Genomic DNA, 26,851 nt, shown 5'->3' on the forward strand with positions numbered 1-26,851 from the left:
GATTATGTTGGCTGCTGTCCTGATGCAGAAGGAAGTATAGACGGAGTCAATAGAAGGAAGGCTGGTTTTCGTGATGGACTGGGCTGTGTCCACAACTCTATGTAATTCGTTGTGGTCTTAGGCAGCGCAGTTGCCATACGAAGCTGTGATGTATCCAGATATGATGCTTTCCATTATTTGTCTGGATAGTATGCAAAACAATCTTTTCACTAACAAAAATTTGCTGGGAAAGCTCAGCAGGTCTAGCAGCATCTGTGGAGAGAAATCAAAGTTAACGTTTCGAGACCAGTGACCCATTCTCACTTTCCAGGAGCCCATGGATACAGTCTAGTCCAGTCTGTAAGCATGTGTTCCTGAGCACAAAATGTCCTTGCTGCAGCATTACGATGATAGTGGGCAGTGCAGTACCAAAGTGCAGAAGTGGCCTTATGTGAAATGAATATGTGCTATGAGGATTTGTAGAGGTTGGTACATGTTGGATATAATGACCATGGACATGTGTGTTTGGCTTGTGCCCATGGAGCATGGCCAAGATAGTAGTGCCTGGTGCCCAACACAGATGACTTCTGGTCCATGCAATGAGCTGAAAAATAAGAGAAACTGTTCTGGTTTCCATGCTGAGTTTTCCTGATGGCAATTTGTATGGTGAATTTGGAAAATCCACAACCTGTGGTGAATTGGGTTGTTAACAAGGTGTTTAATAAACAATAATAAGCATCAACTGGGGAGCTCACTGCTCTTTACTGAAAATCTAGCCATGCTGTTTGAGAAAAACATACAAAACCTGGCGAGATGATCCTGAAGCTGAGATGGCCTCACACACCCTCTCGTCTGATTTTTCCATAAATCTCACCAGAGCCCATGTTGGTCAGAGCTTCAGATTCTGCCTAATGGTACTGATCTAACTTAACTCATGGTGTTGTTTGCAAGTTAAAACTATTTCACAAAACAACATTTCATCAAAATGGTGACATTTAAAAGGAAAACCGCTAATGCTTTAAAAGTCACCCAGGATCAGCTGGTCAGTTGATCATAAGAAAGAGGAGCAGAAGCATACATTCAGGCAATTGTGGTTTGATGATTTTTTAAAAAATGGTTAATCTATCGTATCTTCCCTCATAACTCACTGACTTCCTTGTTGATCAATAATCTATCTGTGCATTGAATATATTTAATGATCTAGGTTCCACTGCTCTTTAAGAAACACAACTCCAAAGACCAATGATTTTAAGAAGAAAGATCACTCCTGATCCTATATCTGGGATAAAGGGTCAAATCGCTGAAATGGTTCTAAGCAAATTCACAAACAATATTCTGTTGTCACTGTGGTTCATGTTTCTGGATTGTTCACAGCCTTTGATATACTTAATTTGAAGTGTTAACTCTGTTGCTTACTCCACAGATGCCACTAAATCCTCTGCATATTCCTCTCTGCTTTTATTTATTTTTCTTATAAGGTTTGGTGTCATACAAGTCATGCGAAGCATACTTGGACATTTTACTGTATTATAAGCACAATATAAACATAGGTACACAATCCTTTATCCAAAATCTTCGGGGCCAGCTAGTTATCGGAATTTGGAATTTTTCGGATTTCAGAATAAGTGACAGTTTCACAGTGAAATAAAAAAAATTCACAAACAGCAATGTACCTGTGAATACTACGAGAGCTGAGACAGAATTGATGCCTGCCAGTGCTGGGTCACACCGCCACATCACAACTGAGTGATGTGGGTCAAGTGGTTGTGGAGTTGGGTTAATTGTTTGCATAACAAACAACCTTGTTATGGAGAAAAAAAACTTCGCGAAAAAGATTTTGGAGCTTTTCAGATTTCAGATAAAAGATTGTGTACCTGCAAGACTATTTTTGTCTATGTTCAAGATTTAACTCCAACATTTTCTGTTTTCAGATGAAATAATTGGTGGAACAACTGAAATTGTTAAGCCCAGCAGGATACAGAGGGTGAAATAATCAGTTTCCTTGAGTTGTGCCAATGATTGACGGGCATGATGTGGAGGTGCCAGTGTTAGACTGGGGTGGACAAAGTTAAAAATCACATAACACCAGGTTATAGTCCAACATGTCTATTTGGAAGTACTAGCTTTCGGAGCGCTGTTCCTTCATCAAATAGCTGTGCAGCAGGATCATAAGATACAGAATTTATAGCAAAAGGTCTCAATGTCATGCAACCACAATGATATATTTTCAGTTGCATGACACTGAGATCTTTTGCTATAAATTCTGTGTCTTATGACCCTGCTCCACAGCTACCTGATGAAAGAGCAGCACTCTGAAAGCTAGTACTTCCAAATGATTCACAGATATAACTGCTTGCAAGTTTCATTCTCATTTTCCTTTGCTGTTTCTTAGACCCTCATCATGCTACACCTACACCTATCATGTTATTCCAGCCATTTGGTGTGTCTCTAGCAACATCTTTTTTATATATAATTATCTCTCTGCCTTATTTAATTGGATCATAGGTCATACCTTCACTTGTTATTCAGCTATTGACACTTCACTCACACTGACATTTTTGATCGCTTGCAAAGACTTGTTATTCAGCCTGTCAACACTCCACTCACAGCATTTATTCTATCTTTTGACACTCTTAATTACCTAGGATTATCTGGCAATGATCTCTCCACCTATAAATTCTATGCCTGTGCACTTCTCTCCACTTCACCTGACAAAGAAGCAGGGCTCCAAAAGCTTGTGATTTCAAATAAACCTATTGGACTGTAACCTGTAAACATGTGACTTTTGACTCTGTCCACCCTAGTCCAACACCAGCACCTCCATATTATTGTTTTTGTTCTTTCTCAGGGAGCTTCCATCTTACATTTAGCACCTCCGAAAATTGTGTATGTGTGAGAAGTCAGATCATAAGTAGCAATATGTACCCGACTTTAAATCAACTCAATGAACAAATAAAAGCAATACACCAGTCCTAAAACCAATTAATTGAATCCCGCAAGAAATACTTAATCACAACATTTAAATGTAAAAGATCAAATTTTGTCTCTTAATTAGTGCAAATTCTATTACCACTACCCAAGACTATACAAAATAGTAATTACTTTGTTCATCAAATGCTTTCAGGAAACTGTTGATGTATGGTCCCAGATAAGGAAGGTCATTCTGATGTTCCACTAATGTAAACCACATGTCCGCTACACACAAAATGGTTTTTTTGGTGAATAAGATGTGCATAAAACGTTCTGCTCCCTCCTTTTGGCCATACTTGCACAAATCGTTGCTCTCCGATTCTTTCAGCATTCCTGATTTCACGAAATATTCTGCAAAGCGCTCCACACCGTATTCCTCCAAGACATATTTAAAAACATCAGCATATTTCTTAATGAAGAACATACAGCAGCTGTCACCTAAATGACAAAAAGGCAGGAGTAATATGTTAAGATTATGCAATTTGTTTTTATAGTCATTATGATGATTAAGACAACAATCCAATAAACGTTATGTTTGGCCTAAACAGGCAGTACACTTACCTAATATTATCTGCCAAGTAGCTCAAGAACAATCTTAGAACAGGTACATATTGGAAAAGTCTGATTTTGACTAAGTGTTGAACTTAGTTTTCTACTTTTGACATAGTCACAAGAAATTGAATCAAGATTACTTACAATAATTACACTAAATTAAGACTTGTAATATTGTGGCAGACAACAGCATGAGATTGTTCCAACATTTATCCATATAAATTAAATGACTTCTTCCTAAATGTCACTTCTTTTAGCACCTTCTCGACAATAAATTTTTATTATGAATTTTGAGAGGACAGATTAAAAGTATATGAGGGTTGACGGATTTTGGTCACTGCTTCTGCAGGTTTACAGGTTGGAAGAGTTTTACAATGTTATTTTCATCAAAATAAAAAGAGTAATGCAGATATGAAAATGTTTCAACCTATCCTGACTGAAGACCTGAAGTGAAGCAATATTGCGGAAAGTGAAATAAATAAGTAGAAGTGTAAATTAATTTTCTCACTGGAACAATCATTCAATATAAAATAGTAAATGAATGAAAAAACTATTTCCTTCATGTCATTTTAGCATAACGGGAACAGAAGCATTAGGATCCAAATCAAAATAAAGTCTCTCTTGGACGACTTGAGGGTAGCCCATTGACATTACATTGTGATCATATTGAACAAAGGCTGGCATTGTCAACATTTTAGTTTTCCTAAACAATTACAGTAAAAAGATCAGATTATCTACCATGTGGTATTTAGTGATTTCAAATGAACAATATCTTTCACAAAGTATGATTGGATCAGTATCTCGATTAGTTGTGGAAATAACATATCAGCACCCACTTTAATACTGGAATTATGACACTAAAATTGATACTTTGAGGAAGTGGCCTTCCTCAAATTAGATAACTTACCTTCCTTATATCCTCCACACACCAAAATATCAGAATTTAGAAATAGGTCGTATTAGCAGCCTGACTAAGTCTTCTAAATTGTAATCCATAATTGCATCTAAAAATATACAATGCTTTGTAGACTAGTAAAGATTATGCCAATTGGTTGTTTCAGATGTTAACATTGTAAAGCAAGTCTCATGGAAACAGACAGGTGAAAGCTACTTGGTATGGATCCTAGTCTGTAAGGAAGAGCCACACTAAATTATAGAAGATGCAATAAAAGAGTGTTGCTGACTCCTTATTGGCAAATGCATGATCCTTATTGACTTGGCCAAAGTACAAATGGATCTGTTTTAAAGTACTATATCAGCCATTCTTCATTTCAATTTGCCTGTAAAATCTGATTACTTTCCAAAAATAGAGCTGTTTGAAATGCCAACTGTATTTACTCTATGGTTTGTGAAATAATTAGAACAACTGAAGTCAATATATGCTTAGCAAAAACTAGCGTCAATATGTCCCTGGAGTGGTTGAGCACTTGCATATCTCTCAATACAAGTGGCAGTGCCAAAAGGGTGTCACCATTCAATGTTAGAAACTTGCCAACACCAATTAGCTTCAATACATCCTTGGCAGCATTTTGTGCCACTATGTTTTTATAGCAACTTGATGCCTCTCTGGTGCTGGATGCTTGTAATGAGTCCTTAGAATGATTACTGTACATGCTGAAATTTCCATTAGTACAGCTAAGCTTTAATAAATATTCAAGATTATTCAACAGAGTGGCTAGACAATCTATGGTTGTTGACTGAGGTTGGAATATTGCCTTTTCAATTTTACTCTCAACAAGCTCTTGTGAGTAGGCTTGTAGAACACAAACCAACTGAGGCAGGCAGCAGTTTTTTGACAGGCATTTAATACATTTTATTGAATTGTGGATAGAGTGCTGAATTTCTACTTAAACCTTTGTCCTGTGTTGATATTAACATAGTGTAACTAAGATGCATGTTCTTTTATTTTCGTGCAAGCGTTGGCTGTCATTTGTCAGTAATTATAAGATTAGCAACAGAAAATCAGGGTCACAATTGCCTGATTGTTAATTTAAATCTTTTTGCTTAGGCCACTTCATTTATGTTTTTTTTAACTGTGCTTGTATTTTTTATTCTTTTGAAATGATAGCCTGTGACCATACAACTGTGCGCTACTTATTGCTATGTGATCTGAACAGAGCACTCTTTGTTGCCGTAAAACCATCAGCAAAGGAGCAGAATTAGATCGTTCAGACCATTGAGTCTACTCTGCCATTCAAATAAAATCATGGCTGATCTGATAATCCTCAATTCTATATTCTTGCTATTTCCCCTTTGATTACTCACTGATTAAAACTCTGTCTATCTCAGTCTTGAATATACTTAATGACCCAGACTCAACAGCATTCTGTGGCAAAGATTCACAACCCTCTGAAAGAAGAAATTCCATCTCATCTGTGTCTTAAATGTGCAACCCCCTATTCTATGATTATTCCCTCTAGTTCTAAACTCTCCCACAAGGGTAAACAATTCATCTGCATCTATCCTGCCAAGTATTTGATGAATCTTGCATGTTTCAATAAGGTCACCTCCCGTTCCTCTATATTCCAACAAGTACAGGACCTACCTACTCAACCTCTTCTCTTCCATATCTGGTATCAGCCTCCCTGATGAGCTCAATGCAAATATGTCGTTTGTCTTGGACAGGAGGTCAGTGAAATGGTATCACTTTCCCCAACAGCATTGGGTGCATCTGTACCGCATCCCCCCCCCCCCCAATTTGTGCTGCAGTCATCAGATTGGCCTTTGTGAGAGTAAACCCAACACTGGTGACTGGCTCAGATGGAGTCCCTGGCCACGCACTCAGATCCTGTGTGGACCAGCTGGCAGGAGTATTAAGACATTTATAACTTCTTATTATAACACCAGGTTCCTGCCTGCTTCAAGACAACTATCTTGATTAATTTATTTATTGTCACATGTATTTTGTTACAAAATATAGTGAAATGTGTTGTACAGAGTTGTCACTCTCTGGCACCATCTTCAAACACAGAAAAATAAACCAAGACATAGAATACAAAGACAGAAGAATGAAGAAATAAAGAAAAAGTGTTCATTTTTTTAGTCCCATTCCATCACATCTTACCATGTAACATCACAATGCCAAAGAAAAATCAAGTTACATTCCTGAGTGACTGCCGGCCGGTAGCTCAGACATCTATCATTATAAAGTGCTTAGAGAGGTTAGTATTGGCGCACATTACCCCCAGCCTCCCACATTGCTTTGATCAACTGCAATTCGCCTCCATCGCAAGTAGTCCACAGCAGACACTCTATGCCTGGCTCTACACTCATCCCTGGAAAATCTAGACACAAGGACATCTATTAACTGACTCACAGACTACAATCAGTAAGGATAGGTAACAACACATTCTCCAGAATAATCCTCAACACCAGTGCCTTGCAAGGCTACGTACTCAGCCCCTTACTATACTCCTTATACACACGTGACTGTGTAGCCAAGTTCAGCTCTAATTCCATTTACAATTTGCTCATGACATAGTGGGTCAGATCTTAAACAACGACAAGACAGAGTACAAGAAAGAGATAGACCCCTCAATGTTAGCAAAGCAAAAGAGTTGGTCATTGAGTTCAGAAAGCAGAGTTGAGAACACGGCGCCATCTGTATCAAAGGTGCTGAGGTGGAGGTGGTTAAGAGCTTCACGTTTCTATGAATAAGTATCACCAATGATCTATCCTGGTCTATCCACGATGACACCTCAGTCAAGAAGGTGCACCAATGCTTCTACTTTCTCAGAAGGCTAAGGAAATTCAGCATGTCCACAATAACTCTTACCAATTTTTATACACGCATCATAGAAAGCATTGAGTCTGGATGCATCACAGCTGGGTGTGATTCTGCCCAAAACCACAAGAAATTACACAGAATTGTGAACGCAGCCCCGTTCATCACAAAAAACAACCTTCCTTCCATTGAGCTGAAAATGTGTTGCTGGTTAAAGTGCAGCAGGTCAGGCAGCATCCAAGGAGCAGGAAATTCGACGTTTCGGGCATAAGCCCTTCATCAGGAGCCCAGCATCTGCAGACCTCACTTTTTACTCTTCCTTCCATTGACTCGATCTAGACTTACCACTGCCTTGGGAAAGCAACCAACATAATCAAAGACTCCTCCCACCCGCCCTCTTCCATTGGACAGAAGATACAAAAGTTTGAAAACATGTACCAAAATATTTAAGAACAACTTCTTCCTTACTGTTATCACTCTTATGAACGGGTCTCACATACATTAGAGTTGATCGTTCTCTGCACTTTGCCTGTAGCTGTAATACTATATTCTACATTCTGTTCAATTACCCTGATGTACTTATGTAAGGTATGATTTGTCCGTTAGCATGCAAAACAATACATTCACTATATTTCAGTACATGTGACAATAATAAATCAAACGAAAAAACTTCCTCTGCACTACCTCCAATGCCAATGTTTCTTTCCCTCGATGAGGGAACCAAAACTGTTCACAGTATTCCAACTGTGGTCTGACTAGTACCTTGTATAGTTTTAGCAAGACTTTCCTGGTTTTATAGTCCAGAGTATGGTGCTGGAAAAACACAGCAGGTCAGGCAGCATCTGAGGAGCAGAAGAATCAACGTTTTGGGCAAAAGCCCTTTCCTCGTTTGATACTCTATTCCCTTTGAAACAAAGGCCAACATTCCATTTGCCTTCCATATTACCCATTTAATTTGATGCTAGCACTTTGTCATTCACAGATAAGAACTCCTAAATCCCTTCGATCTGTAGCTTTCCGCAGTTTTTCTCTATTTAAATAATATTCAGCTCCTCCATTCTTCCTGTCAAAGTGCATAGCCTCACATTTCTTCACATTATATTCCAATGCCAAGTTTTTGCCCATTCGCTTAATCTGTCATTATCCTTCTGCAGACTCTTTCAGCCACCCGAAGCACATGCCTCCACGTCTGCTTTTGTGTTGTCTGCAATCTTGGCTTTGGTATATTCACTTTCTTCATTCAAATTTTTAATATATACAGTAAATAATTGCTAAGCTTGTTCACATTTACTTCAGTTAAAGAGTCATAGAGATGTACAGCACAGAAACAGACCCTTTGGTTCAACCCGTTCATGCTGACCAAATATCCCAACCCAATCTAGTCCCACCTGCCAGCATCTGGCCCATATCCCTCCAAACCCTTCCTATTCATGTATCCATCCAGATGCCTTTTAAATGCTGCAATTGTACTAGCCTCCACCACTTCGTCTGGCAGCTCATTCCATACACATACCACCTTCTGAGTGAAAACGTTGCCCCTTAGGTATCTTTTATATATTTCCCCTCTCATCCTAAACCAATGCCCTCTTGTTCTGGACTCTCATGCCCCAGGGAAGAGACTTTGTCTACAGGGTAAATAGGAAAAATCTTTTCCCTGGGGTCAGGGAGTCCAGAACTAGAGGGCATATGCTTAGGGTGAGAGGGGACAGATATAAAAGAACCAACGGGGCAACCTTTTCACGCAGCGGGTGGTATGTTTATGGAATGAGCTGCCAGAGGAAGTGGTGGAAGCTGGTACAATTGCAACAGTTAAGAGGCATTTGGATGCATATATGAATAGGAAGGGTTTGGAAGGATATGGGCCGGGTGCTGGCAGGTGAGACTAGATTGGGTTGTGATATCTGGTCGGCATGGACGGGTTGGACTGAAGGGTCTGTTTCCATGCTGTACATCTCTATGACAGGATGTACATGCATTTAGAAAGGCAAGGACTGATTCGGGATAGTCAACATGGCTTTGTGCGTGGGAAATCGTGTCTCACAAAATTGATTGAGTTTTTGAAGAAGTAACAAAGAAAATTGATGAGGGCAGAGCAGTAGATGGGATCTATATGGACTTCAGTAAAGCATTCGACAAGGTTCCCCATGAGAGACTGATTAGTAAGGTTAGATCTCATGGAATGCAGGGAGAACTAGCCATTTGGTTACAGAACTGGCTCAAACGTAGAAATCAGAGGGTGGTGGTGGAGGGTTGTTTTGCAGACTGGAGGCCTGTGACCAGTGGAGTGCCACAAGGATTGGTGCTGGGCCTTCTACTTTTTGTCGTTTAGGGCGGCATGGTGGCACAGTGGTTAGCACTGCTGCCTCACAGCGCCAGGGACCTGGGTTCAATTCCCGCCTCAGGCGACTGACTGTGTGGAGTTTGCACGTTCTCCCCGTGTCTGCGTGGGTTTCCACCGGGTGCTCCGGTTTCCTCCCACAGTCCAAAGATGTGCGGGTCAGGTGAATTGGCCATGCTAAATTCCCCGTAGTGTTAGGTAAGGGGTATATGCAGGGGTATGGGTGGGTTGCGCTTCGGCGGGTCGGTGTGGACTTGTTGGGCCGAAGGGCCTGTTTTCACACTGTAAGTAATCTAATCTAATCTAAATGATTTGGATGTGAGCATAAGAGTTACAGTTAGTAAGTTTGCAGATGACACCAAATTTGGATGTGTAGTGGACAGCGAAGAGGGTTATCTCAGATTCCAACAGGATCTGGACCAGATGGGCTAATGGGCTGAGAAGTGGCAGATGGAGTTTAATTCAGATAAACGCGAGGTGCTGCACTTTGGGAAAGCAAATCTTAGCAGGACTTCTACACTTAATGGTAAGTCCTAGAGAGTGTTGCTGAACAAAGAGACCTTGGAGTGCAGGTTCATAGCTCCTTGAAAGTGGAGTCGCAGGTAGATAGGATAGTGAAGAAGGTGTTTGGTATACTTTCCTTTATTGGTCAGAGTACTGAGTACAGGAGTTGGGAGGTCATGTTGCGGCTGTACAGGACATTAGTTAGGCCACTATTGGAATATTGTGTGCAATTCTGGTCTCCTTCCTATCGGAAAGATGTTGTGAAATTTGAAAAGGTTCAGAAAAGACTGACAAGGATGTTGTCAGGGTTGGAGGATCTGAGCTACAGGGTGAGGCTGAAAAACTGGGGCTGTTTTCCCTGGAGTGTCGGAGGCTGAGGGGTGACCTTATAGAGGTTTACAAAATTATGAGGGGCATGGATAGGATAAATAGACAAAGTCTTTTCCCTGGGGTTGGGGAGTCCAGAACTAGAGGGCATAGGTTTAGGGTGAGAAGGGAAAGATATAAAAGAGACCTAAGTGCAAAGTTTTCACGCAGCGGGTGGTACGTGTATGGAATGAGCTGCCAGAGGATGTGGTGGAGGCTGGTACAACTGCAACATTCAAGAGGCATTTGGATGGGTATATGAACAGGAAGGGTTTGGAGGGATATGGGCCGGGTGCTGGCAGGTGGGACTAGATTGGGTTGGGATATCTGGTCGGCATGGTCGGGTTGGACCGAAGGGTCTGTTTCCATGCTGTATGACTCTACGCCTCTCATAATTTTATAAACCTCTAAAAGGTCACCCCTCAGCCTCTGAAGCTCCAGGGAAAACAGACCCAGCCATTTCAACCTCTCCCTATAGCTCAAATCCTGCAACCCTGACAACATCCTTGTAAATCTTTTCTGAACCCTTGAGGATAGATTGAAGAAGATGGCACTGTTCTCCTTGAAGAGAAGAAGGCTAAGAGGAGATCTAATAGAGGTTTTCAAAATCATGACCAGGCTGGCACAGCAGATTTGGAGAAACTGTTCCCACTCACAAGAGGGTATAGACTTTAGGTGATCTGCAAAGGATGCAAGGGTAAAGTCAGTAAAAACATTTTCACTCAATGAGTAGTTAGGGTATGGAGGTAGGTTCAATTGAGGCATTCAAGCCGGCACTGGATATTATTTGGATAAAAAGAAAATGCAAGTGGATGGGAAAAAAAGACATTTGATCCTTACAACCGTGTTCATTTAATGAGTTAGTACAGACATGATAGACGAATGGAGATTAAAGTGGTGCTGGAAGAGCACAGCAGGTCAGGAAGTATCCAAGGAGCAGGAAAATCGACATTTTGGGCAAAAGCCCTTCAACAGGAATGAGGCCAGAGGAATGATAGACGAATGACCTCCTTCTACACTGTAACACTGAAGCAATTCTGTTATTTTATTCCCATGCCATCTGCAAGGAGAACAGCTTTTTAATAATCACCATGCAATACAACAATGACCAAATCTGAAGCTGTCTGAAAAACATTAAAGAACAATGGCCTGCAAGTGTTATAGCCTGAACTGCTTCTAAGGAGGAGCCAATACATGTCTTATAATTAGAACAATGTGTCAAAGAGCAAGAGTACGGCCTCTTTAGCTCAAGAAATCAAAATGATGTGTGCAATTTTCATGAGGTTTATTGTGACAAAAATACTGCCCACACCTGCATCATTAATTATGTAACTGTCACACATCAAGTTCTTGAAATCCAATTAAAGAATTTACACTTATACACCATTTCACATATCCTCAGGATGCCCCAAATCAATTCACAACTAATTAATTACTTTGGAAGCACAGTCCCTGTTGTTTTGGAAGCAAATGTACACATTGCAAAATATTGCAAACAGGAAGTGAGATGCATGTCTTGGGGGTGGTGACTGATGGTGACTAAATGTTAGCCAGGACACAAGCAGAATTCTTTGCACTTCTTTGTAGATGTATCACAGCATATTTTTCGTCCATTCAAGCAGAGAAGACTTTGGTTGAATATTTTTGGAGACATTGCAAAAGTTCCTTTGTACTGCGTTGAGTGCCTGTTTAGATTAAATTGCTGGTGCAGCTTCAACCCATATGCTTCTGACTCACAAGAACACACTATACACTAGTGTTCAGCCAAGTTGAAACATAGTATACAGTTCAGAACATAAATATTTACTCCTCAAGAATGTGGATGATGCTGAATAAGAAATTAGTTTAGGAAGGAAGCATTCTAAACAAAATCTTTCTAAATATATTTTGCTTAGGCAGTGAGGGGAAGAGGAGTGGTGTGTGTTGGGCAGTGTGTGAGAAGCATGAGAATATTTTTAACTGAAAATATCCATTTGTATCCCAAAGTACTGTTTAGTTTCCAGTGGCATTGAAAATTTAAATCCTCATATGCTAAGGATTGGCTTTATTTGCTAAACTGCAAAGGAATATTCTGTGATATTAGACAGAAGGAAAATTAAAAATAAAAAAAGTTAGTAAATGGAATTAACAGAAGAATTACAATTTCCACTTATTGGCTTGAAATGCAGTGATCAATTTTGCAATGCATAGGCATAGGATTGATTTGTGTGGAAAATTTGACCCCTACTGGTCATGACCTTTTGATTGAAGATGGCCTACTGCAATAGGCTCCTATAGTTTGTTTGTTCTTGTCAGAGCATGTGATACACATGTTTTGGGTCTTGCAGCCCTCAAATTAGTGATTGTAAAGGATCACTGGAGGCTGCAGAAACATAATGAAACTTTTTCAGTATTTAATGTTCAGCAGTTGCACTGCTGAGTTCATTAAGCAACGGGGTGCTGTCAATTCATTTAGAATTATTTCCAGGGCTTGGTGTTGGGAAAAATTGGTCAAGTCTATAAGGAATGCTTATCTAATTGCTTCACAAAATCACATAAACAGTGAACTACAAACAGTTACCTCTCTTTTTCTCCCCGATTAAGAAAACTGCCCTCAGCAGCCTGCCAGAGCTAAATCAGACAGAATAGCAAGTCAGGACAGACTTATGTTTTCATTCAGAAGTCTGATATCTCACCAAGGATACAACATAAAAGCTCGCCTTTTTGCAGCATTACTAGGCTTGTTAAGACATGCCCATTTATTTAAACATGCCCAATTATTTAGGGTGAAATTAATCAGATGCTGTTCCAGGAGATTAGTAGGTGGATAACCTTATGGCCTGAGGCTTGCAGTCAGAGTGTAATACCTTGGGTACCTGTCCCTTGATAATTGGATAATTGAACAAATGACTGGAATCATTCCTGATGAAGGACTTTTGCCTGAAATGTCGATTTTCCTGCTCTTTGGAAGCTGCCTGACCTGCTGTGCTTTACCAGCACCACATTCTTGATTCTATCTCCAGCATCTGCAATCCTCACTGTTGGCTGGAATGAGAGTCCTACCAACCGCCCAAACTAAAATATGTAGTGAAGGGTGTTGTAGTGTAGTGGGAGTGTCCTTCTGCTGTCGAGGTGCGCCTGAACAAGTCTGAATGGTTAAATCATAAATATCCATAAATGGGCAGTCACAAAAGAAAGGGTAGAGGGAGGGTCTTTTTGGGATAGCTAGCTTCAGCTTAAGATCCTGATTAGCCAAACTTTATGCATGAGATTGTTATGGCAGGCGGCAGAAACCGGATCATTACTTTCCGATTATCCAGGATCTGCGACCATTCTCACCTGTCATAGGTCATGGGTTTATTGTGATCTATTCTGATTTTGTGAACTATTCTGATTATACTAGATTTGAACAGCTGTTTACTAATAAATCAATTTCAACTTTAAAAATAAACTGTTTGTGACTCCTCTACATTGTTGAACTATTGGTTATCCCTTATCAGGTTTTAGAGGCACAAGAAGTTGCCTGACTTATTCTAATGTGGCCCTTGTTGCATATGGGTCTGCAGTGGTCAATATTGAGGTATACCATAGTTTTCAATCACCATGATTGCATCATATGGATTTGTGGGCAGAAGAGTTTGGGCACTTGAAGGAGTGAGAACATCTGGTCCTTCCTCAAAGTCTCTGAAGCAATGTTGATTGTAGCAATGTTAGAATTCAAAAGAAATATTGTAGGAATTATTGATGAGTCTTTCACAGATTTATTACAGTTCAATGAAGACCTCACTTGAGGGAAAGTCATTCAGATAGTGAGTGAAATAGAAGTCTAACTGCAACACAGATCAATCCTAAGAAGAGAAGATCAACATTGGCACAGGAGAACAGAAGAGTTCATTCAATTTTTAAAGTACAATACCACAAACTATTTGCAAGAGAAACCTGTACAGCCAGTAGGACAGGGATCAGACATTAAATGCTCTTGTCCTTTGCTGTAGAGCAAAGAAATCTCACAGGTGCAGACAGTGCCCAGCTACTGGAAATGAATGCTTTATCTGTGACACAGCAGGTCACTTTCAGAAAATAGACAGGTTTAGGACATAGTTTCAGAAAAACAAGAAATCAAACAGTTAGTCACACAAAGAGATCAATGAAGTAGAACAAGCTGCAACAAAAGTAAAACTTCAAACGTCCTTGGTTGAAACAGTGATCCAAAACTTAATATTGTGATAAATTGATATTTCTGAAAATAGTCATCCCATGAATTTCAAGTTAGACGTGGGGAAGTGACACTATCTTATCTGATAGTGAGCATGATTAGGAAAACACTATCTACAGTCAACAACAGTGCAACTACATGTTCCAGGAGGCACAGCACTTAGATTAAAAGTTTGCTGCAAGTGATTGGACAACCACTATTGAATTCCCCACTCCAAAGTCAATTAAGCACTTCCAAAGATTTTTAGGAATGGTAAAGTAGTTGGTGAAATTATTGTCTCATTTGGCAACTACGATAGAACCCTTGAGATGGAAGAATGATGCTCGAACTTGCAACAAAGTAAATTCTTTTGAAAGGATCAAGTACATGTTGAATTTCATGTTTTAACACTGTACAATCTATTCTTTTCAACCATCCTTAACATCAGAGGTTTTAGTGTTCTTCCAGAAGCAAACAAATGAGTATCACAAATCAGTCTAAATATGCATCATGTTCTTTATTAGACAGAGATACATGATATGCTGTGATTGAGGAGACAGTTTTGATAACATTAGCTTATGAATACTATTCAGATTACATACTTGGTTTGAAAGTGGTCTTAGAAAGAGACTACAAACCTCTAGTTTCTCTACTAGATCAGAAAGAATTAGCAAGACTCCAAGAATGTAAAGATTTTTACTCTGTCTCATGAGTTTCGCCTATAATACAGTATATCAGCAAATGAAGACAGATATGCTCTCCAGGCCAATGGCAGATAGCCTTACCAGCAAGATGAGATTATTCACAAAATTGAATCATTTTCCTAGTCCGTGGCATCATAAAGACCAGCGAGTCCAGCAGCTTAACTAGATCTGACAGGAGCAGTAGGGAGATTAGGGGGTTTCAACATCCATTGATATTGTGCTGAAATTTGGCCATACCAAAGGCCCAATGGATTGGCCTTGAAAACATATTTTGAACACCAACAGCATTTTACAATTGTAGCCAACATATTGGTTTATGATGAATCATTGGTCATTCCAGCTTTGGTTCAGCTATACCTGTGGCATTTGGAAGTAAACTGAGGGCAACTGGGTCAGTAGGGTGCAGGCCTGAGATATCAAAGAATATTGAAAACCTCATTGCCAATTTCAAGATCTGTCCCATTTACAGAGTAGAAAATGAGAATTGTTAGGAACACGTGGACACAGATTTATTGGCTTTTGATGGAAGGTCTTAGCTAATTGTCATCAATTAATTCTCCCAATAGAAAGCAACAAAGAAATTGAATGTTATGGATGTAGTTATCCTAATTTTACATGATATTTTTGAAATATATAATATCTCCAATGTAATCATTTTGGGGAATAGTTCACGGTTTGTTCACGCGTGCTTCAGCCAATTCTCTACCACTTCTGATTTTGAACATGCCACAAACTTGCTGAGATATCCGTAATCAAATGAGAAAGCTGAACATGGAGTTGGGCAGTTGAGAACTATTGAGGAAGAATACAGATTTCTATATCGCACCATCAGTATTTACACTTAAAGGACTACCAAACATGTATATTTAGGAGCACTCTACTGTGTGCAACAGGCCACAACTACAATAGGCAGGGCAGCTGTCATATTGAAGACTGCGGAACATTAAGAGTTCAGTGAAGAGTTGAAAGAAGGTGTTTCTACTCCTTTCAGTAAATTAACTGGTTGGTTGGGAATTTATTTGAGTATTGTCCTTAAATTAGAACATAGAACATAGGAAAGTACAGCACAGAACAGGCTCTTTGGCCCACTATGTTGTGCCGAGATTTAACCCTAATGTAAAATATAGTAACTTAACCTACGCACCCCTCAACTCACTGCTATCCATGTGCATGTCTAGCAGTCGCTTAAATGTCCCCAATGACTCTGCCTCCACCATCACAGCTAGCGACGTATTCCATGCATTCACTACTCTCTGTGTAAAGAACCTACCTCTGACGTCTCCTTTATACCCCCCACCTAATATCTTCAAACTATGACTTCTCGCACCAGTCAATCCTGCCCTGGGGAAAAGTCTCTGGCTATTGAATAAGTCCGAGCATATTCAACCTTTCTTCATAAGGGAAGCCCTCCAGTCCAGGCAGCATCATGGTATAGCTTCTTTACACCCTCTCCAAAGCCTCTGTATCTTTCCTATAGTAGGGCGACCAGAACTGTCCACAATATTCCAAGTGTGGTCTCACCAGGGACTTGTAGAGACAGCTAATTGTTGCATATTAACAAACAAAATTATTTCTAGAGAAGTAATTATGCTTGAACCACCATGAAAAGGGGCAGCTGGAACAACTAAACTTTCCTCACCAATGGTAGGAAAATATTAGCAATTTTGCTTTGTACAAAACTCAAGTGACGTGTTTAGTTTTATAAAAGGTTCCAAATTCGAGAGTCAGGTCTCAATATTGATTACTAGATCAAGCAGAAAATAGATGATCAACATTAAAAGTAGAAAATAAAAAATATAAATATACTCACTGCATCCTTGCATATACTCAGCCCAGTTCAGTGCTTCTGCATTTAGTATCACCGGGTCCCGCATATGAGAAACAAACTGCCTTAATATGCCATTGTTATTTATTTGTAAAAAGTGGTCCAGCAGAGCTCGAGTCCTGTCATTTCTAACGGGATGTCGAGTAATATTGTTCAAGGAGACAAAGTCCAAAGTGCCAGAAGTTAAAAGTTTAAGAATGAGTCGATCAACATCCAGCATTCCTTTCTCAATGGATGATCTCTCGGCAGTGAATTCTCGCAATAAATAACACTTGTTTGGTTCTTCCACTGGGAGAGCAGCTGGACAGAAAGAAAAATGAATAAAACATTAACAATACAGCTTCCATTACTTATGGAAAATCAATGTTATTGAAACTTTTAGAATGCTTAATGGGCTCTCACATTCACTTTTTTCATTTCTACAGAAACACAAAAACTGCAGTGTAAAGTGATTCATTAGAATTATGCTCTTTGTATTTGCTCTTCAGAAAAATTCATTAGTCTTGTGTTATTTAAATCAAACAATGGAAACTGTAGCTGAGCATTTCATCAGCATTGAATTCCTGATCTTATTTTAGAATACAAAAATCCATAAATTCACAAAAATTTCAACCATGAAGAAAATGTGAAAGACAATTACACAGAAATCTTCTGAGGTCATTTTCCCTCTGCTGAACTTTTTTTTTCTTTTGACTCCTTTCTTTTCATTCTTCCATGGGATAAGGATATGGGTTGGGTGCTGGCACGTGGGACTAGGATTGGGTTGGAATATCTGGTTGGTATAGACGAGTTGGACCGAAGGGTCTGTTTCCGTGCTGCACATCTCTATGACTGGATGACTCTATTGCTGGGAAGGTTAATATTCCTTGTCCTTACCTAAGCACCCTCAACAAAGTGCTAGTGAGCCCCTTCTTTCTTCTCTAGAAAAAGCAAACTGGTTCCTTCTGTTAGGAAGGTGATGACCTAGTAGTACTGTCACTGGACTCAGGTAATGCTCTGGAGACTTGGGTTTGAATCGCACCATACTGGAATTTAAAACAATCCGGAATTAAAAATCTAATTATGATTGTCAATTGTTCTAAAAACACTCATGTCTGTTAGGGAACAAAATCTGTAGTACATGTGATTCCAGATCCATGCAATGTGGCTGAGTCTTAATAGCCCTCTCTGACAAACTATCAAACTGCTATAAAGTCTCATAAAAGAACTGAAACTGGACAGGCCATCTGGCATGACACAGGCACTGGAAACAACAGCAGCAAACACAACCCTTGACAGTCTGCAAAATCCTTCTTCCAATATTTGGGTACACATGCTTGGGAAGAGTCAGTCAAGCAATAGGCTGACATTGTCATAACTCTTGAATTTAAACATTACAGAAAATGTCTTTGGCATCACACCATCCTTATGCCACCAGAACAGACGAACCAAAGATGAGGACAGTGTGGTTTATAGCCAGAAGGGAATTGACTTGGGAGTCTTCAACAATAGCTCTAGAGAACGAATGAACAAGGGCAAGGAAACCTGCTGATGTCCTCATCTACTGTGGTTAATGAATTGGTACTCCTCCATGTTAAATACCACTTAGAAAGAGCAATGAGAGCGACAAGAGCACAGGATATACTTTGGGCAGGAAATTTAAACGTCCACCACCAAAAGAAGCTTGGAAGCACTTCCACTGACTGAGCTGGCCAAGTCCTAAAATACAGTAACCAGACTGGTCTGCGACAGGTGGGGAGAGAAAAAAAACAAGAGAGAAAAATGTACTTGCACTCGTCCTTACCAATCCACCTGCCAAAGTCGTGCTTGTTCATGACAATCAGGAGCGCCCACAGCACTGAAAGTGTGGAGACAAAGTCCTGTCTTTGCATTTAGGATATGCTAATTGTGTCATGTTATACTTGCATGATGCTAAATGGTACATATTTCAAACAGCTGAAAATGTGTTGCTGGTCAAAGCACAGCAGGCCAGGCAGCATCTCAGGAATAGAGAATTCGACGTTTCGAGCATAAGCCCTTCATCAGGAATGAGAGAGAGTAGCCAAGCAGGCTAACATAAAAGGTAGGGAGGAGGGACTTGGGGGAGGGGCGATGGAGGTGGGATAGGTGGAAGGAGGTCAAGGTGAGGGTGATAGGCCGGAGTGGGGTGGGGGCGGAGAGGTCAGGAAGAAGATTGCAGGTTAGGAGGGCGGTGCTGAGTTGAGGGAATCGACTGAGACAAGGTGGGGGGAGGGGAAATGAGGAAACTGGAGAAATCTGAATTCATACCTTGTGGTTGGAGGGTTCCCAGGCGGAAGATGAGGCGCTCCTCCTCCAGCCGTCGTGTTGTTATGTTCTGCCGGTGGAGGAGTCCAAGGACCTGCATGTCCTCGGTGGAGTGGGAGGGAGAGTTAAAGTGTTGAGCCACGAGGTGGTTGGGTTGGTTGGTCCGGGCGTCCCTGAGGTGTTCTCTGAAGCGTTCCGCAAGTAAGCGGCCTGTCTCACCAATATAGAGGAGGCCACATCGGGTGCAGCGGATGCAATAGATGATGTGTGTGGAGGTACAGGTGAACTTGTGGCGGATATGGAAGGATCCCTTGGGGCCTTGGAGGGAAGTGAGTGTGGAGGTGTGGGCGCAAGTTTTACATTTCCTGCGGTTGCAGGGGAAGGTGCCGGGGGTGGAGGTTGGGTTGGTGGGGGGTGTGGATCTGACGAGGGAGTCACGAAGGGAGTGGTCCTTGCGGAACGCTGATAGGGGAGGGGAGGGAAATATATCCTTGGTGGTGGGGTCCGTTTGGCCCCAAGGGATCCTTCCAGATCCAAGGTCTACAGTTCTGCCACACCCTGTTCTGAATGATGGTGGACAATTAAGCAACCAATGGAAGATGGAGGTTCCATCAAGATCCCCATCCTCAATGATGGAAAGACTAGTGCATCAGTGTAAAATAAAGCAAGGCTAAAGTGTGTGCATTCATCTTCAGCCAGAAGCGCCAAGTGGATTTTGGTCTGTTTCTGAGATTCCCAGCATCACAGATGCCAATCTTCAAATAATTTAATTTGCTTAATGTGATATCAATAAACAATTAAAAACAGTAGATACAGTCAAAGATATGGGCCCTGATAACATTCCAGCAATAGTCCTGAAGACTTCAGCCCCTGAATCAACTGTATCCATAACTAAGCTGTACAAAAACAGTTACAATGCTGGCATCTATGTGCAAATGTAGAAAGCTGCCCAGTTATGTCCTATGCACAAAAAGCAGGATAAATCCAAACCAGTGTTGCTGAACAAAGAGACCTTGGAGTGCAGGTTCATAGTTCCTTGAAAGTAGAGTTGCAGGTAGACAGGTTAGTAAAGAAGGCGTTTCATATACTTGCCTTTATTGGTCACTGCAATGAGTATAGGAGTTGGGAGGTCATGTTGCAGCTGTCCAGGACGTTGGTTAGACCTCTTTTGGAATAGTGTGCTCAGTTCTGGTCTCCCTGCTATAGGAATGATGTAGTAAAACTTGAAACGGTTCAAAAACGAATTACAAGAATGTTGCCAGGGTTGGAGAGAGAGGCCGAACAGACCAGGGCTATTTCCCCTACAGCACTGGAGGCTGAGGCGAGACCTTATATAAGCTTATAAAATCATGAGGAGCATTGACAGGATGAATATATCAGATCTCTTCCCCGTTGGGGGGGAGAGGGTCCAAAACTAGACAGCACAGATTTAAGGTGAAAGGGGAAAGATTGAGAGGAACATAAGGGGCTACCTTTTCACGTGTGTCTATGGAATGAGTTGCCAGAGAGGTGGTGGAGGCTGGTACAATTACATTGAAAAGGCATCTGGATGGGTATATGAATAGGAAAGGTTTAAGGGCCAACTGCTGGCAAATGGGACTAGATTAATTTAGGTTATTTGGTCTGCATCGACGAGTTGGACAGCTCTATGATTCAGTCAATTACCACTCCATCAGTCTACTTTCAATCATGGGCAAAGTGGCAGAAGTGTTTATTGACAGCCACATCAAGCAGCACTTACTACGAACATAGGAAGAGGAATACACCATTCAAGCCCTCGAGCCTATTCTGCCATTCAGTGAGACCATGCCTGATCTGTAGTTCTATTCAATAAAAAATGTTTTGGCCCTTATCCCTTAATACCTTGGATTAACAAAAACACTTCTACCTCAAATTTAAAATTAACAACCGATCTAGCAACTACTGCCATTTGTAGAAGAGAGTTCCAAACATCTACCATCTTTTGTGTTTCCTAACATCTCTCCTGAATGCTCTTGCCTTAATTCTCAGACTATGACACCTTGTTCTAGAATCCACAACCAGTGGAAATAGTCCATCTTTATCTGCCCTGCCTTTTCCTGTAAGTATCTTGAAAACTTTGATCAGAACACATCTTCACCCTCTAATTTCTGGAGAACACAGGTCTACTTTGTTAAATCTCTCCTCATAATGTAACCCCCGCAGTCCATGGACTATTTCTGCAACCCTAGGTTGTACTCCCTTCAAGGCCAAAATGTCCTTCCTAACGTGTGGTGAACTGGCCTGCTCAAAGTACTCCAATTGGAGTCTTACCAAGGTTTGTATTACTGCAGCTTAACTTTTGTGTCCTTGCACTCCAATCCTCTAGATATAAAGGTTAGCTTTCTTGATTATTTTCTGCAACTGTTCATGGCATTTTCAAGATCAATGTATCTGAATTGCCAAGTCTTTTTGGACATCCAATGTATTTAACTTTATACCATTTAAAAAGTGTCCTCATTTATTCTTTTTTGGTTCAAAATGGATAGCGCCTAACTTGTTTACTGTAAATTCTACCTGCCACAGTTCTATTCACCTAGTTTATCAATATCCATTTGCAATTTTATGCAACTTGCACAATGCAGCCAATTTTGTTTCACCAGCACATTTGGATATATGACTTTCTGGACTCACTGATGCTCAATTTGGGTTCTGCACAGGCCATTCAACTCCTCACCTCCCTACAGTCTTTATCTGTACATGGAAAAAAGGGTGAACTACAAAAATGAGGTGAGTGATTGCCCCTGACAGTACTGAACTGAGCAAACAGCGAAGTAAGCTGAGATCAATGGAAATCTGGGTGAAAACTCTCCACTGGCTGGAAGCATATCTAGTACAAAGGAATATGACTGTGGTTGTTGGTGGTGAGTCATCTTCAACTCTTGGACAACTTCAGGGCAGTGTCCCAGGCCCAACCATCATCAGATGCTTCATCAATGACCTTCCTTCGATTGTAAATGGGGTGACGATTGCAAATTGTTCAGCAGTATAATGTGACTCCTCAGATACTGAGGCAGTCCATGCACAAATGGAGCATGATCTGGGGAACATCTAGACCTAGGCTGATGTGTGACAAGTAACCTTATGCTACACAAATGACAGACTATGACATTTTTATCAATAAAGAATTTAACCATGATTCCTTGATATTCATGAGCTTTACTATCACTGAATCTGCCATTACCAACATCTTGGAAGGTGGGCATTGTTAATCAAAAAACGAAATAGATGAGTCATATTAATACAGTGGCTTCAGGAGCAGGTCAGAGTCTAGGAGTGCTGTAACAAATAATAACACTTCCTGTCTCCTTAATGATTGTTCATCATCCACAAGGCACAAGTTAAGCATATGATGGAATACTCTTCACTTGTGTGGATGAATTCAACTCCTATAACACTCACAAAGTCCAGGACATTGCAGTTTGCTTGATTAGTATCCCAAGCAACACCTTCAATATTTACTCCCTTTCCTACCGATGCACTGTGGCAGCAGTGTGTACCACTTCCACGATGGATTTTCATAAGTCACCAAGACTCCTTTGACAGCACTTTGCAAATCCATACATTCTACCGCCTGGGAGGACAAGGAAATCAGGTGCCAGGAACTTCATAATCTGCAAGCTCCTATCCAAGTCACACACTATCTTGACTTGGAGCCATATCATTTTTCCTTAATTGTTGCTGTGTCAAAGCACTGGAACTCTCTTCCTTACAAAACTGTGGGGTCTCTATGTTCAAAGGGCTTCAGTGGTTCAAAATATTAGTTCATGACCTTTTCTTAGACAATTAGAGATTGGCAACAATTGTCAGCATCGCCCATGACAGCCATATCCCATGAATGAGTAAAACAATAAAATCTTCAAATTATTATATGGTCCATCGCACATCTCCAGGTTTGGTGTCATTGACATATGCTGCAGGAGGTATTTATTATTATAAAACTGCTTGAGGAAGACATGACTCAGTAAAATCCAGAGATGCTGTGCTATGGAATTCATCCCATTTGAAATTCATATCGCTGGTGCTACTGGTAAACTTGTATTTTGTTCCTTTGACAGCATTATTTCCCTAACTTACTCTTGTTGCAGTACTATGCTATACCACTGGAAAGGATCCTTGTGAGAATTGTTTTTGATATTGCACTGAAACAGGTTTTATTTGCCTATTTCCATTGCAAACTGTTTACTTCAGAGGAATGAATCTGGAGGAGTGTTTATAGACTTGTAGGTGATAGAGAACTCTCTGAGATACTGGCCAATCATTTCAGGCTTGATTTCATCTGTTTGAAAATTTTACCATTATACACACCCACCATACTGCCAACCACCTCTGGGAGGACAACCATATCCTGAAGGTGAGTCTTGACAACCTTTGGTTTCTTCACTGGTGGAGCTTCCTTCTTGGCTTTCGCAGTCTTTTTAGAGACCTTGTAGTGTAGGCCTCTGTTCACAAACTTCTGCCAATGAGCACGGGAGATTTTATCACTGGGCCATATGGATACATTCAGCCTGTTGCTACAGGAAACATTTTATTGCTTATGTAATATGGCTGCCTCCAGAGACACTGGTAAAATTACCTTTTTCGATGAACTTTAGTGCTTTAAAATGTAGGAAGGTCACCTAATTTACCAATTCAGTGATAAAGCTAAACTTTAGACTCCATCTGCTGTAGCAGAATATTGCAGATAACTACAGAAGTCACCAAATTTTCAGATTACACGATGACCCAGATCTCAAAATATAACAGTGGAAAGAACGCAACTTAAGTAAGGTGTATACTGGCTCCATTGTGATTTGATATGGTCACAATTAATCCTATTGTAAAATTTCTTTATGAAGGTATCCGTTTCAGTTTTATATTGGACAGGAAAACCGGGCACAGTCAAATGATCACTGTTTATGCTCCCAGTAAGGATATATTACAGTGTAAATGAGATGGCCGGAAAGTATATAGAATGAATAGCTCTAAGAAGAACATTTTTGCTGCCAGAAACTCCAATTTCAGTCAGACATACTTTTTCAGCTTAATAGATATCACTATCAAAAAATTCAGAAAGCCAAAGCATTTTCTGCTGCTCAAATAGCTTCTCATGATCTCTCCAATGGTCATATTTGTGCACCAGGGTTTGGAGTCGAATCCTTAACAGTCGTTTGAATTGAGCGATCCTAAAATAGGAAGAGTTGGACAATCTTTGTCTCAACTTGGTGTCGAAAATGAATGTAAATTTTGTTTTCCAGCAGCTAAGATCTAGAGAAACTAACTGGAATAGTATATTGTTGTCCTCCCACTTAGAGGCAGAACGTACCCAAAAAGAAGGGGAAAGAAGAAATTCAATTCAGATTGATGTGCGAGTAATATTTGTCTCTGTAGATCTGTGATTTGGTCTCAAAAGCCAGTGAAGAAACCAGAATAGTAAGCTAGGGAAAGATGCTCCTTTTCATCAACTGTTACACTGCTTTTCTATCCAGTGAACAGGTGGCATAATAATGGTCCAGAATTTGAAAACCATAATTGGGTCTAACTTTCCGCACATCAGTGACAGAAGGAAGTGGAATTCCTACTGTAACTACCAGCAGATATATGATGGATATTACTACAGTAGATTATAGCACAAATAAATATATGAATTTATTTTCAGTTTAAATGATGTTTCACTTTTGTGCTAAATTCGGAGCTCTGGTGCATGTCAAATTAAACATGCTACAGAGTGTGGTGCTGGAAAAGCACAGCCGGTCAGGCAGCATCTGAGAAGCAGGATATTGCCTGACTGGCTGTGCTCTTTCAGCACCACTCTCTTTGACTCTGACCTCTAGCATCTGCAGTCCTCACTTTCTTCAAATTAAACAGGCCACCCTAATATGACAATTTAGCAATCTTTTGGAACTATCACCTATTTTAATAAGTTATGGAAATATCTAATTTTATTTCAACAACGGTTTCATAACTGAGCAGAGTAATGTTTGAGGAACTCCACATGATCTTCTTTCTTAATATCATGAACTTTTAAGCACTAAGGTATGATTTTTAAGTTCCTTTAATTTCCAAAGGTTATTTTCTAAGCTGCAATCTTTAATTCAGACAAAAATCTGTACATGTAACGATGTTTACAGTTTATGAAGATCAAATATCTCACTTCTGCTAGTTAATTGTCCAAACTTTTTTAATGTAGCAATAAATTAACAAGTGTCAAATGTTTTTTTTAGAAATCCATACTCCAAAAATCTCAAAAGGTTAATCTTCTTACATCACAGGCTATTCCTGGCCTGCATTGTAAGATAGAACTCACGTAAAACTTTCAATTTAATTTTCCCAGCTGCAGTTTCAAACAATCACTCTTAGCACATGTGAAAGATTAGGAGCTGTGAGGGAAGTAAAGGGATTAAGGTGCTAATGTGCAACAAATTACCAAAATCTTGTGCAAGTAGATTAATGGAATATTGTGTTTTTTTTCTCAGGGGTTGAAATACAAAGGTGCAGCAACTTGCTTTAGTTGTATAGAGCATTGGTCAGACTCGATCAGAATTACTACATTTTACATGATCAAAAGATTTGATGGGGTGGGCACAGTGGTGGAAGAATACTTAACAAGAGGGCACACTATCAAAGTTACAAATAACATCTTAGAAAGTGAAATCAGGAAGTAACTTGCATGCAAAACAAAGTGGAAATCTGGAATACTTGCCCCAAAGCACCATTAATATCAGATCATTTTAACTTTTTTTTAACGAAGGGGATTTGGAACAAAGGCAAGTAACAGAGTTGAGATACAGAGCCACCCATGATATAACAGAACAGCAAAACGGAAACAAGAGGTCAAAGGCCTTATTTTCTCATAATTCTTCATCTGTTGTGGTTTCTGGGTGGCATGAAAGTAATTTCCAAAACAAATCTTTGCTAAGTCTCATTTAATTTGTTTCTTTGGTTGTGTGTCACATCAGATGACAGCTTAATATTTACCAAAATGCTGCTCTATTTCCATCTACATCAATTGGATGAAGGAGCAACACTCCAAAAGCTAGTGCTTCCAAACAAATCTGTTGGGACTACAACCTGGTGTTGTGTGATTTTTTAACCATCTACATCAAGAAGCAGTTAAGACTGAATTTTGATCCTCTTACTCCTAAGTGTGCTTGTGGAATGATTCCATCTTGTCAAGGCATAGGTTTATTATAAGAAATCATACTCATAATTAGGGAATTTTATCTTCTATGGCTCTGTCATGTTACCATTTTCAGACTGCATTTTATTTTATTATTTTGATGATAAACATTTAGGACTAACAAAGGAGCATTCTGCACATTCTATCATGGAAGCCTGAGTTCTCAAGCAGACTGACATAAATAATATTTGTGATTAAGTGACCTAATTCAGCTTTTGCCACAGAGATTTTGAATCTAGTCAATCTGTCCTTAGAAGATTTCTGTTTCTCTAC

The 26,851-nt window shown here is 40.1% G+C and overlaps 1 protein-coding gene across 1 annotated transcript in view; it reads right to left on the reverse strand.

Annotated features, from left to right (window-relative positions):
- Positions 1-26,851, reverse strand: part of LOC132820811 (E3 ubiquitin-protein ligase DZIP3-like) — a 131,168-nt gene that overhangs the window by 80,929 nt on the left and 23,388 nt on the right. Inside the window, exons 5-6 of the mRNA XM_060833126.1 lie at positions 17,122-17,436; positions 3,082-3,387 (exon numbers count right to left, since the gene is read on the reverse strand). Coding sequence (XP_060689109.1) covers positions 3,082-3,387; positions 17,122-17,436 — 621 coding nt within the window. The remainder of the gene's footprint in view (positions 1-3,081; positions 3,388-17,121; positions 17,437-26,851) is intronic.

Source organism: Hemiscyllium ocellatum, chromosome 12 (genome assembly GCF_020745735.1).
Source record: "Hemiscyllium ocellatum isolate sHemOce1 chromosome 12, sHemOce1.pat.X.cur, whole genome shotgun sequence".
Lineage (NCBI taxonomy): Eukaryota > Metazoa > Chordata > Chondrichthyes > Orectolobiformes > Hemiscylliidae > Hemiscyllium > Hemiscyllium ocellatum.